The 13,800-nt window shown below is 42.0% G+C and overlaps 2 protein-coding genes across 2 annotated transcripts; one reads left to right on the forward strand and one right to left on the reverse strand.

Moving 5' to 3' along the window:
- Positions 1 to 146: 146 nt before the first annotated feature.
- On the forward strand, positions 147 to 4,012 carry LOC128425771 (cytidine deaminase). Its single transcript, XM_053412558.1, has 4 exons — positions 147 to 404; positions 1,147 to 1,258; positions 1,601 to 1,658; positions 2,366 to 4,012. The coding sequence occupies exons 1-4, from the start codon at positions 203 to 205 to the stop codon at positions 2,504 to 2,506; spliced, it is 513 nt and encodes a 170-aa protein (XP_053268533.1). The 5' UTR covers positions 147 to 202; the 3' UTR covers positions 2,507 to 4,012.
- On the reverse strand, positions 2,799 to 13,498 carry LOC128425757 (dnaJ homolog subfamily C member 16). The gene is made up of 15 exons (XM_053412537.1): positions 13,092 to 13,498; positions 12,889 to 12,955; positions 12,243 to 12,388; positions 10,716 to 10,891; positions 9,171 to 9,355; positions 8,720 to 8,824; positions 8,059 to 8,217; positions 7,792 to 7,922; positions 7,426 to 7,603; positions 7,014 to 7,196; positions 6,847 to 6,923; positions 6,600 to 6,680; positions 6,246 to 6,335; positions 4,820 to 4,990; positions 2,799 to 4,559 (listed from the first exon to the last, which is right to left on the reverse strand). Exons 1-15 carry the CDS (start codon positions 13,268 to 13,270, stop codon positions 4,064 to 4,066), a joined length of 2,424 nt encoding a protein of 807 aa, XP_053268512.1. The 5' UTR covers positions 13,271 to 13,498; the 3' UTR covers positions 2,799 to 4,063.
- Between the last annotated feature and the right edge of the window lie 302 nt (positions 13,499 to 13,800).

The following is a 13,800-nucleotide window of genomic DNA, read 5'->3' on the forward strand; positions in this document are numbered from 1 at the left end:
CACCGGTACGCAACCTGTCCAAACCTCAAAAATGTAGAAACGTGCATGAGTAATGGCAGCAACACAACCGCCCCTCTTTCGCCTCGGCACAGCATGTTGACATCCTTGCGCGTGATTGGCTATGACTGCACCCTGTCGCCCTCCCCTCTCTCCCATTCACATCTAAAGCTGAGCAACAACAGACTCATTCACCGAGTCAGCCATGGAACAGGCAAGGATGGACAAAGTGAAGTTCAGCGTGGAAGTGATGCACATCGAAGACCAGGGCTCCAGACACTTGTCCCCGGAGACAATCAAGAGGCTGGTCCACCAGTCCCAGGAGGCAAAGAAACAGGCCTACTGTCCATACAGCAAATTCAGAGTGGGGGCCGCTCTCCTGACCCTCGACAACCGTGTGTTCACAGGTAAAATACACAAACGACTCTCCTGGGTTGTTGGATCTGAGTCAATATTTGGTTTGAGGGTAGAAATACAGGTTCATCCAGGATTTGGGCATCTGATTATTTTTTTTGATAGTTCAGAATTATTTAAATGTGTTAGTAGAATATATCTGTAAATGTCGTTATCAGAGCTGCAGTATTATGCAACATGTGAGTTAGGTCAATTCTTACTGCTTTGTTGTCGTTTGAGGTCATCTAACATGTGGCAGGAGTGAAAATTTAAATCCAAAGTACATGGAAATTGATCATTTGCTTGGTAGCAGTTAGATGTTAATGATTCCATGACAACACACAAAAAGCTCAGAGTAAAGGTTTGAGTTGAACGTGTCTCTCTCTGCAGTAGACCATTATAAAAAAAACTCAACAGGTCCTGGCATTTGCCTTAAACTCACTCGTTTTAATGACTGGGATGTCAAATCACCAGCAACAGAAAAAGGCCAAAGACAGGACTGTTCTGTCCATGTTGCTGGATAGTGCAAAGATTAGCGAGTCACGTGTCCTTCGGCAGAAATGTCTGGGGGGCAAAATGCATGGCCAACAGCTGTGAGTGCAAAGACCCACTGGGTAACTATTTGACTAGTTCAGAGGGGGTAAACAGACGGCCCCCTGTTTAATGCCGAAAGGCCTGTTTTTTTCTGCAATTTCAGGTTTTAACTACCTATTTCCCCCAAATGTGACTAAACAAAATCTGATATGTGCTTGACAGGTTGCAATGTGGAGAATGCTTGCTACAACTTGGGTGTGTGTGCCGAAAGGAACGCCATGTCAAAGGCGGTGTCGGAAGGCTACAGATCATTCAAAGCCATTGCAGTCGCCAGGTACCCTCCGCCTCTCGAGTGACGCAAGACTGATTCTCTGACACCAGCAGGACGTTTCCCCCCTTGCGTCATCACCACCATTACTCAATTGCCAAACCGTGACTCAACTATTGGGCACGTCACAAAACCTCACCAAACCCGAATCAAACTTCCCCCATTTATGTCCCACAACATGAACCAACCAACTGACCCACTGGGGGCGCAAGAATGGCAGTACTACCTAAACATGGACACATACAAACACTGATGTCTGATTTCGTAATCAAGTGCTTGTCTGCCCATTTGAAAATACAGGTTGTTCGTGTTTTTTAATTATGCTTTCTCCTTATACGCTCTTTGTAGTGACCTGAACGACCAGTTCATCTCGCCCTGTGGCGGCTGCAGGCAGTTCATGAGAGAGGTACTGTCTCTGCTCATCTCAGTGATGGAGCTCTCAGTTTCCAGTCTGTGAAGTATTAAGCTCTCGTTTTAGGACAGAGTGAATGTTTCTCAGCGACTTGATGGAGAGAGCAATCAGACGTATAGGAAAGTAGAAGAAGAGATAGGCAATAACATACTCAAGTAAAATAGCCACATTAACTGTTCTACCTGAGCAAAAGTAAGTAGTTGCTTTTAAGTATACTTAAAGTATTAAAAGTAACAGTACTATAATGTTAACTTTAGTACTTGAGCAAAAGTTAGTACATGTGTTTAAGTATACTTTAAGTATTAAAAGTAAAAGTAGGGTACCACATTAGCTTCTCTACTTGAGTACAAGTATGCACTTGCTTGTAAATAGGGATTGTATTAAAAGCAAGAGTACCACATTACATTTTTTAATTGAGCTGCTGCTGCTGGGTCACTTTGCTCTTATGAAGGAGGCGGGGTCTAATGTGACCTGCTTGCTCTGATTGGATCAGAGACTAAAATCTAATTATTGATTACTTTAAAAGATATAGAAGACATGTACATGTAACAGTTCATTGTTTTATTGGAGTAGAAAGCACAGATATTTGCTGATATGTAGTAGAGTAAAAGTCTAAACTAACTTTTTTGACATGCTGTGTGCTGCATCGAGCTGTCTGCAGATGTATCTATCAATTCTTGATATTTTTCTTTCCTCTGCAGTTTGGATCTAATTGGGAGGTGTACCTGTCAAAGCCGGACGGCTCGTGCCTGAAGATGACTGTGGACGAGCTGCTGCCTTTGTCCTTCGGCCCCGAGGACCTGTCCATGAAGAAAGTGATCGACATTCCCAATGAGTACTGAGCCTTTATGCTGTAGAAAAACTAATGATCTTTGAATGATCATGCCATGGTGCTGCATGGAATCCACATGCTTTACATTTGTTCGTAGGCATTAGTTATATTTATGGTCAATGTTTCGTCTATAATTAGCTAATTGTTAACATTTTAATTTAGTCTGTGTATACTGTAGCAAAAAAATGTAAGAAGCATTCATTTACCTACATTAACACTTGGAAAGCTGTATTTTTGTAGATAAAAAATATATTTATTAGTTAGAAAAAAGCCTGAAGGGAAAAGACAAATATCAACGCAGGTCAAACTCATCCACATATTTTAATAAATAAACTGTTTTAAAAGGAGATTCTTTTAATAAGTTACACATCAGTATTCATCACAGTGGGATTTGGATGTAAAAAGAAAAAACATTCTGAGTTACAGTGCACTGAAAAATATTTCTTCTGCCGCAAATGAATCAAATACAGGAGACGGGGGGGGGGGGGGGGGGGGGGGTGAAACATTAACATTGCCAGTGCATATTCACTAAGCATTTATAAGTGATTTGAGGTCTAATTATTCCATGCATTAACATTTACAGGTTTGAGGGCAGGGATACTATGGCAAAATTATAAATTTTTCCCTGATTCAGACAAAGAGCTTAATACACAAGTATAATCAGGCCATTTAACTGTAAAGACATAAAGGGGGGGGTTTCAACTTTGTGGGATCAATTTACTGAATATTTCCTGTTCAATCCCTAAACAAGAGAATCAACACAGAGATACAGCAAGACCTGGAGATCTGGTCTGAGCAGAAAAACATCAGGATCAACCCTGACAATCAATCCTGAATTAAAAATATAAATGTTAATGTTAATGTTGTTATGTGAATATGTTGGTTATTGCTTTTCATCATGCTGTGAACTTTATCTTTATACCTGGAATCAAAAAGGGTTGCATCAGCTCTATTAGCAAAAAAAGGTCATGAATCAAGTTAAACTCTTAAAAAAAACAAATCTAATTGTTTATCTATAAATTCAGCTCAGCAGGCTCTATTTGTATGTTTTTAATCTCATTCAGCTGCTTGCAAACAAAAAAAAGGTGGATATCTGATCACATACAGCAGAGCTGATCAGAGGTTGCACTCATGACAGACATCTGTCTTAAATCACATGTTAGATGCTCTGGATGGTTCAGCGGCCTCAAGCATGAAAGAAATGCACTGATCACGAACTGCGACTTCACCATTCAAAAATCCAGAGATTAAAGTAAAGGAGGAGAAAATAATGCAAAGAAAGGTATAGATATTTCTAAGATACCACAGAGGAAACTCCATGCAGTTTCTGTTTTGTTTTTTTTACTTAAAGATTTTCTCCTGTCTTTGCTCTCTGTGCTGAAGACGTGATGTGGTGTCATGCAGCTCACACTTTGTCTTTGCCGTGTTTATCACATTCTGTAAAGTGGCTGCACATGTTCAGGGCAGTAACTTTACTGTGCAAAAGAGAAATTAAATAATCATTTGATACCTGTAATATATTTCTAGCAGTTATTAGGAGGCCATCTCAACCGATCTTACTTTGACCTCAGCTTTCTCTGGAAGAGTTAGCGCTTTCATCCAGTGAGGGCCATGCAGGGACCTGTAATCTGGGCAGGGTGCCCTCCATTAGTCTTTCCATCCACAGCCCCAGTCTGTCGAGCTTATGGTGCACCTCTATGCTTGTGGCCCTGCTGGAGCCTCTCTTGGGGCCAGCCCCATCTTCCCTGGAATGGGACCGGGATCGAGAGTGGGAGCTAGACCTGGACCTGGACCTGGAGCGGGATGATCTCTTGCTGTTAGAGGAAAATGACGCATCCGATGAGGAGTCGCTGGGATCGTCCCCTGTGAAGACGGGTCTAAAGAGGCAAAAGTACTTCTTGTGGCCGTTGAGGGCCAGGACGTATCCAGCGTAGTCTGAAGGCTCTTCGTCTTCTTCAGAGTGGCCCTCGCTTTCCGCAGCGTCAGAGGCTGAGTGAAGGAGTGACGGCATCCAGCAGTTGTGCTTATCCGCGTTAAGGAAAGAGAAATGGAGGGTCTGAGTCCTGTAGTGGCAGAGCAGTTTGGGATTAATAGGTGGAAAGAGCAATGGTTCGTAAAAAAACGTGCCACTGGGGCATCTTAGTGGCCCAGATAAACAAGATAATAGACAGTGTTAGTATCACTCCGTGACCTTTTCCCTGGTATTATATTCATTCTATATACATAAAAACAAGCCCAATGTTAGAGAGGCCCAATTTCCTAAACAATACATAAAATAATAAAGTGAACAAAAACCTCCACAACAATGAAGACTGTAACTTACCCAGAGAAAGAAAAAACCTCCTTGGCAAATTTCCCAAGCAAGGCTTTGTTGGAGGCGTTGGTGAGCACCAGCACAACGTTGATGTGTCCAGGCCTCAGCTTGACAAGGTTACTGATGTACGTGATGTCCGTCAGCTCCGTCACCTCCACAAAGTTCTTCTTAGGAGGACGACTGCATGGACACAAGACAGACAGATGTTGAGGGGATGGAAAGTGGGAATTATATAACTGTGGATTGAGGGTTTTGTCCCCCAATTGTTTATGGAGTTGTTGTCATAAGAGGGGAACCCTTCATGGTCAGACTGTAGAAGAGAAATACATAATGTTACCAAAAGAATGGATCCTTTAAATACCTTGATGGAGCAGGAGAGATTTTAAAATTCTTACTACTCGGTCAATTCAGTTTCTAGAGTTGAGATAGCTGGAATCTAGTTACTGTTTTTTTTTTTATAGCTGTGTACTATACTTAACATATCTGGCATTACCCTGAAGAGGAAGATGCACTCAGTTGCTAAATTCAAGTATGTTAACTAACAACATTAAAGTGTGACAGTGATTTTATCAATTAGTTGGTTCCAACCACATTAGAGAGTGTAACTGTTAAACCTTTCACATATTTCTTCTCTCTTTTATTTTTTAACTCTATCACTGCTGGACTGAGTAAAATATGAATAAATCAAAACCATATTATATCATGTATTATGAATAATGAAAGACTTTCCCCATTGGGTAACAGGTGAGGTTTTATAACTCCAGGGTGTGCTTTAGTTAGAACGAACCACAAAAGCCTCACAGTCCTGACACTTAGACACACGGAGGCAAGTTCTAACAGGCATCTCAGAGTTTGTTTGCTTAAACTGCAGCTGTTTTCAGACATGACCTCAGGATAAGGTCCGGACAATAGGGAAGTTTGCCTTTCCCATATGAATAAGAAGCAGGAGATTGCCCGGATCAGATACAGGAAAATATCCAGAGCGTTCAGGTGAGGGGTGGCTCCTGGGTGTATTGTGCAGGAGGCAGGACATGATGTTTAAATTCTGCTGCGGTGATCACACGTTTTTGTTTAACGCACATAATCACTGGTGTTGACTCCTTTCATCAAAAGCTCTGGACTCTTGTTGTCTGTCTAAGTTGACATCTTTGTTGGCGTCTTCTGCATGTATGGGTCCTCGTTTTCATCCTGAGATATATGCATTCTTTTTTGTTTAGTGTCTGATGTGCCTTAGAAGCGTTATCAACACATCCACTCGCTCACAGTATTCTTATATTGTCTTGCTCAGGTATTCTTCGGACATTTTAATAGCAGGCTGGCTGGAGAGAGTCCAGAGAAACTGACTCAGATATTTGTGTTCTCACATACAGCCCATCTGGATAACTTCAGGAGAATGTCCAGAGTTCAGTGCATGTCTGAAGGCAGCTTATGTTACCTTGAAGTACTTGCTCTACTGGATGCATCGTCCTCAGTCTGTGGTTGTTCCTTTGGCTTTGATTTCCGGGGTTTGTCCTCACCTGGCTCACTGAAAATAGACCACAGAAAGGCAATCATCAGCAAAACGCTCTGAATAGAGTTGGAGGGACACTATTCAGCCACAGTTTTACTCAACTGGAGTGAAAAATAGGAATAATCATTTAGAAATTAAAGACATATTATCCAAACAAAAACTAAAGATACAGATTTGTCTTGCAGAACTGTTCAGTATCATTAGGTACAAAATATTTAAATTCAAGTCAAACGTTTAGGCATATTAATATAATGTCTCAGGCTGAGCTGTGCATCTCACCTGAAGGCCTGGATGATGACGGTGCCAAAAAGAATGAAGAGAGCTGAGAAGATCAAGGACAGAATGGGCATCATCTCTCGCCTTGAGGAGAGAAACATGTTGTTATTGAAACATGTGGAGTCCATATCAACCAATAATAGGAGGTGCCTCACACTATGAGAGTGTCCATGATGCAGGACAGTGAGTCAGCTTCTGATACATTTCATTAGCTAAAGTGCAGCAGATTCCTGTGGGAGTGTCGTCTTACCAGTTTGAATAGAGAAGGTCATCATATATTTGAAGAATGTAATCATACGCGACGTTCATCCACTGAATTATAAAAATCTGGGAGAGGAAAAAAGGAGTGAGAGTGTTAAAAAGCGAGTCCGATTAGTCACACGATAGATGTGGGAGTGTGTGTCTGCTGTGACTTACCGGGGCCATCTCGTTGTTGAGTTCTGGCAGAGTGGCGTCCAAGCTCAGATACGTGGGATCCTTTTGAAGGAGCTCCAGCTGTTCGTGGAGGCGGTACTTGTCTTCTTCGCTGCCGTTCCAGCCGCCACTCAGCGAGCGGTACAGGACCTTACCCGCCTGGGTCCGCCTCTCGAGGACCACCACCTGTCAGCAGCATTAAAGGGCACTTACACTGTGAAGTGAGGCTTTGAAACAAATCCGTGATATGACTCATTAAGTTGTGTGTGCTCACGTTTTATAGATGGAATATTTCAATTTACAAAAACAGGTTTGCCTTACTGTATGGTATTGAAGAAAAGCGTGTGTGTGTGTGTGTGTGTGTGTGTGAGTGTGTGTGTGTGTGTGTGTGTGCGTGTTTGTGTTTTCCACTGACCTGAGGTGAGAGTGAAACCTGATTTTGGAGCAGTGCCTGACACAGCTGTGGCTGCTGACGTTGGTATACGTATGCAAAGCGCAGCACGTCTTTTCTGTTGGCAGTGGCGAAATCGAGGAAAGCCTTGTTGCCTGGATGAAAGGCTTGGTCCTCACCGGTGATCAGCAGCACACAATACCTGTGAACCGCTCAGGTCAATCAAAAAAAGCCAAGATATTCTCACGATGCTTATCAAACTATTCCTTATGGAACTTAGCTTCTTACAGTTGCTGTATTATTAGTATTAAAATGAAAAAAAGAACAGGAGAGCCATGGAAGATATAAAGACTAAACGCAGGTTATAATTCTCCTAATAACGTGTCTTACTTCCTCCGTCGGTGGAACTGCTTGACAGGACACAGCTCATCAAAAAGCTTCTGGTTGACGAGTCGTGGCACCTGCAGGAACTTGTTGTTGGAGACAAACTCATCCATGATCTGTCGCTTCAACCCTCTGGCCTGGGAGAGAGAAAGTTAAAGGGGTCTAAACAACGTGAAAGACAAAGTTCGAGCAGATTGGCTGAACAGTATAAATGTAGCGAGAATATTCAGATATAGCTGGAGGGATTTTTTCTGCAGGCAGCGCAGGGTGTACCTGGATGATGTCGACAGGCTTCTCTGTGTCCTCTTTAAACAGCATCATGGTGGGGGCATACGTGTTTATGTTGAACTGCCGCAGGAGCCGAGTGCAGTGCTTGTCGCCCTGGTCCACGTGGCCGAAACGCACGTAGTCTCTGAAGGCAAACGCTGTCAACTGGAGGGTGGGAAGATTAGAGAGGCACAAACAAACACTTTAACAAAAATGGAGAGAACAAAAATGTGAAGGAGGATTCTAAAAACGTCACGGTACTGTTTTGTTTTTACAGTACTGTAGGTACCGAACAATAGGATGGTTGGCGTCAGTGCTTCGGGATCGAGGCATGTGATGTTACCAAAGACCCAAAAGAACTATTTGAGCGAAAAACGTGTACCAGTTTCCCTGTTAGATCACATTGTAAACACTGACAACAGAGACGATCTACTGGACTGATTCATTATATACCCACGTATATAAACAAGGTGCCCAGGTTGAAAAATATACTGCCAGTGCATTTGATGATACAAATAAAACAAGGCTAAAACCACAATAAAGAAGTAGTGAACATTTTGATTATCTCTCAAGTGGAGACAGATATTGTAGATGCCGCTTGTTGTGTTTAATTTATTTGGTCTGCAATGTGTTTGTGTGTGTGTGTGTGTGTGTGTGTGTGTCTTACTTTGTAGAGCAGGGGAACAATGGGGACTTGGTCAAACAACAGAACACTGGGCTTATTTTCCTCATGCCAGTTATCCAGAAAAGTCAGGTAGTTGCTATCTGTGATCTGGAGAAACAAAAGAAAAAAGTGAAAAAGAAACAATAGAAATGAATTCAAATGGAAACAAAAGGGAATATATTCAGAACAGTAGGCTACAAGCCTTTCAGATGAGAAGTTAAACTTCTTCAAGAAACTTAGCAAGTCCTGCTGATGGTTGAGAATCTTCAAAGACATGATGACTTGTATATATAAATATATGTTACCTCAATGAGGTCTATATTTCCAAGTATAAACAGCTGGGAATCTTTACGCCTCTATGGACAAAAAACTGCTTTACAGGTATTTACTTATTAAGTTCGATAAATTATATTAAAAAAAGTAGCACTATCGAATCTGTGCTAGCTGCAGTTACCTTTTCCACCAGTTTGTAGGGCAGCAGGTCTTCAATGAACTGCCGCAGGTGTTCCCGTACCACAGCCTGGTGGAAGAAGGTCACCCTGCCGTTCACCAGCCCAATGATGGAGGGCGCACGGTGGGCTCCCAGCTGGTTGGCCAGGCGGCGCTCAGAACCCAGGTCCACGATGCCAATACCCACACCTGGTGTAAAGGAAAAAATACATTCATGGTTGATACAGGGGAGCAAAAAAAAAAACACAAAGTTCTCTGGTATTGAAGGAAAAATATAAATATTACATTATGATGGAAAATACAATAGAACCAGAGCTGCCTTCTTACTGACTCTCATTGACTGTGGGCTCATAGACTTTAAGGTAATTTTACAATCAAAGACAAATGTGTCAGAAAACCAAGGCAAGATAGCCGATTAGTGCAAAATATTTATATTTATATTTTACTTTACTAATTGAGAGCTGTTGCTTGGAGAGACTAAGCGACAAAGAACAATGAACCTACTGTGTGGTTCCCCTCAGATGTACAGGGCTTGTTTTAGTATCCTTTACTTATTGTCATGGCTTTACAGCCCACTGCTCTGTTCTGGTTGATAATCGGCAGCTGCCTTTCTGCTCACAGCAGCAAAGTGAACCTCTAAACTATCTGTGCGCTCAGTAATAACAACAAAACCACAGGCAGGCAACGTAAGCAACTAGCTGGTGAACAAAGTGAAAAATTTAGCAGCTTCAGACCCAAATACGTCTCTTAGCAGATGGAGAGGAAAAGGAGTGAGGGAATATTGGAACTAATTTTTGTCTGTTCACCACGACACAATTCTATAAATGAAGACTACTGCTGCTGCTGCTGCTGTTGGTTTAATGTGTTAACAGGCAACTGCTAACATGTTAGAAATAATATAATATAATCATTTGTCAAATATGTTCAATATCCAGCTCATTGTGACGCTCTCTAGCGAAGTGGACAAAAAGGGGAAAATTATAAGAATTTAACGACCACATTTTTCACCAGCTTTCTAAAGACTAAAACATTGTTTATATCAGACTAAGTGAAATATGGCTTTAGGTACTGACCAACTTTAGGCTACATCCAGCTAAAATCTATGTTTATATGGTGAACCGTGAAAGCAAATTTCAGATTTTATTACTGATGTCATTTGCACAGTAAAGAGAAGTGGGTTACAATAACATGCAGGATATACTGTATTTCCAGGGATTAAACATCAGACTTCATCTAATGAACATCGGGTATAATTGGCAGAATTAACCCAACAACTTAAAACTCATCGGTACCATACAACTGTTGCATAGGCCTGAATTCCTCCCTTGCCTTAACTCTCTATCCCTGGAAACCTAGAAGAACAAATAAACCCTGATGAATAATTAAAGAAATTGCCATCTCGCTGTAGAGCATCTGAACACATTTGTCCTAATGGCCTTCCACTGAGCGCACATCAGCCGTATGTTGGGATGCTTTCAGGAAAGCCAGCGTGGATCCTGAGGGTTTTCTTGGGGCAGAGGGAAAGGGAGTGTAGTGACAGCAGACTTACCCAGTGGCTCCAGCTCCTGCACCGTCTCCTTCCATACAGGCTCAATGTGGACGCAGGCAAAACACCACTCAGAGGTCACTTTGATCAGGTACGGCCTCTTGTGGCTGTCTGGGAGCACGTCGCTGTTAAACTGTGCGTGGTGAAGCAGGTACTTGCTGTCGGCAAAGTCCCTGGACCTGGAGGAGCAACACAAAACAGCGGAGGCATAACAGTGAGTCTGTTTTTAGACTCAGCCTCAGTGAGTCGGTCCGGACTTGACCTGTGAGAAAACTGTCTGGGACTCCAACTCGTTTACTCATCCTGATTCATGCTGAGTAGAGGCGAATATGCTCTACCAGGAACTTTTAGCTCGAAAATCTACGAAATTGTGTATTTTAATAGTTTTTTTCCCCTATCAAGCAATGAGTCAAAAATTTAAATTACAAATTTAAATTGAATTCACTGTCTTAAATTGCTTCGCTATTAGATTGATAGAATTGCTTAGATAACTGCCCTGCAATAGTACACCTTCACCAACCAAGTCAAGTACTAATGACCTTTGAGCACTAAATTCTAATCAGATCACCATCGAGTCCAAGCGGATGATTTGCCAGATGCAATGAAATTCCCTCAAGGTCATCCAAAAACATATAACTGCCCATATCTAAGATGCCAAAAAATAACATATTGTCATATACTATTGATCGACTAACTAATTAATGATAATTACTTAATGGGTCTGCTCAACAGATTTGATCACACTAGTTTCCAAAGAGAGACAAAAATCTAGGAAAGGGACAATAACTACTCCACCTGAAAATCTTGTCTTCCTGCTCAGAATTGATTTGTTTGTAATTTTCCTTGATTATCAATAATTAAACACTAACACAAGGAGTCCAACCAGATAGACTGTGTATAAAGATGGACGACATGACAGCTCCCAAAAGTGAAGCCAAAGCATCTCAATCGCTCTCTGGTGGCTGGCTACAGTAGAGATCATAAACCCCTCAGAGGGGACATGGACCAAACTAAAAAAGACTAAGTTAAATAAACATATTTGTATGGTTACTGTCATTGTAGGAAGTTGTTATTAATTAATTATTTGATGCTATGAAAAACAGGGTGGGACGTCGAAAAATGACAGCCGAGTCTGACTCGTGATTGGTCCAGTGTGTGCATCAGTGGGACCGTGATAGGGCAGCGCCATCCCCCAATCTGTTCTGGATAAATCCTGGCTCATAACGATGTCAAAAGGTCAAGATGGCAGCACCCATATGCAGGATATTTAGGCTTCAGTTTTGTCCAAAAGGAGTAGCAGAGATTTGTCATCCATCTTTATTTAGAGTCACACCACCCACTACAAAGGTAACAGCTGCTTACTGGTATGTAAATATTTGTGACGACACTTTCAGCTGCTCATCTACACCTCCACCAATGGTCTCTTAAGAAACATATGGCACGGGACCAATTTAAGCTTAGGAATCCAAACTAAATATTTCTACCAGTGTTTTCTGATTCTGACTAAATTAATAAAGTTATAGTGAGTACCTTGGGAATTGGAAAAACGACTCTTCGAAGTAGAAGCTGTTGTGGAAGCTGCGGAAACCTTGATGCTGGGAGTGGCCAAACGCCTGGTTTTCATCCATCTGGCCGTAGCGGTCAAAGTTGGACCTTCGCTCTTCATTCGACAAGATCTGAGAGAAAGGCATAAGTGAGAAGATGGTGTTGGTAAAGGGATAGTTCACCCTGCATGGAGGCACGAGCTTGTGCATTGTGTGTGTAAATGATACCATTTCGAGTCGAATTTGAATGTCGGGGTATGGACACTTGGATGACACCACAGGAGCAGTACGGAGGCATGTTGTGTTTTTTTTTTCTATCGTTTTACGTTTGAAGAAGATGTCGCCCAGCTACTTCAAATTTATTGGACTTGGCAGTAACGCTGTTTACCCCTGAGACTCCAGAAGTATAGATAGTATAATAAGTGAATTTCCATTATTGGGTTAACTATCCCTTTAAGGATGCTAAAAATGAAAGAGAACCTGACACAGAAACAGAAAGAGAGAGAGAGAGAGAGAGAGAGAGAGAGAGAGAGAGAGAGAGAGAGTAATGTTGGAAACACACTGCAGCTGAGAGGTGTCAGCTGGAGCATTTGTGAAATTGTGTATGTGTTGTGATGCATTTTTCAACCCACCTCATATGACTTGGCGATCTTGATGAACGTGTCCTCAGCCTTGGGGTCCTTATTCTTGTCCGGGTGCCTGTGGAAACAAGCCACACGTGCCACCAGGAATCGTACAGGGTTAGCAGAAGGTCACTAAAACATGAGGTGACAGGTGAGGAGGTTTCAGGAGAATAACGTGAACAGTGCGGATCATGGTGCCGTGAGTCACCCACCATTCTTTGACCAGGTTCTTGTAGGCTCTTTTGATTTCTGGAAGACTGCTGCTCCTGCTGACCCCCAGGATTTTATACGGGTCATTGTCAGAGGCTGTCTCCACCGACTGCTCACCCAGAATCAGCAGGAAGATGGCGAGTAACACCGGGCATATCCCGCTGGCTCTCCTCACCGTCATGGCTGGCAGCTGTCCCTGCTCCACCGTTGCCGACAATGTAACCAGCTACCGGCAAAGTTCAGCTTCAAGGCTAATGAATGACTGGCCAACTACGCATTTACATGACGGGTTGGCTGACTCCAGGGACGATAGGTTAAAAAACAGAGGAAAGGACAATGTTTTACTACGATCAGGCCATTTTCTTTGCAGGACGCTAGCAATTAGCAAAGCGTCACTACCGGCACTGGAAGATTGAGCTTCCGGTTACACATTTCAGAATAAAAGCCTCATAAACTAAATGCTTGATAGATCGTTAACCTGTATTTTAGAGGAATTACAATGAATGAAAAACAAATATAAGGTACCCATCCATCCATTCATGCAATCTTTATTTTAAACTCGCTAACATGAGGTAAACCTAATTTACAATATTTTCAAATACAGAAAATAAACAAAACATTCCAGAAGAATAGGAAGAATTAGACACATTACATTAGCTCAATATAAAAAAAGACCAAAAGTAAAATCCTTAGGAATAAAAAGTAAATTTA

Source organism: Pleuronectes platessa, chromosome 2, assembly GCF_947347685.1.
Source record: "Pleuronectes platessa chromosome 2, fPlePla1.1, whole genome shotgun sequence".
NCBI lineage: Eukaryota > Metazoa > Chordata > Actinopteri > Pleuronectiformes > Pleuronectidae > Pleuronectes > Pleuronectes platessa.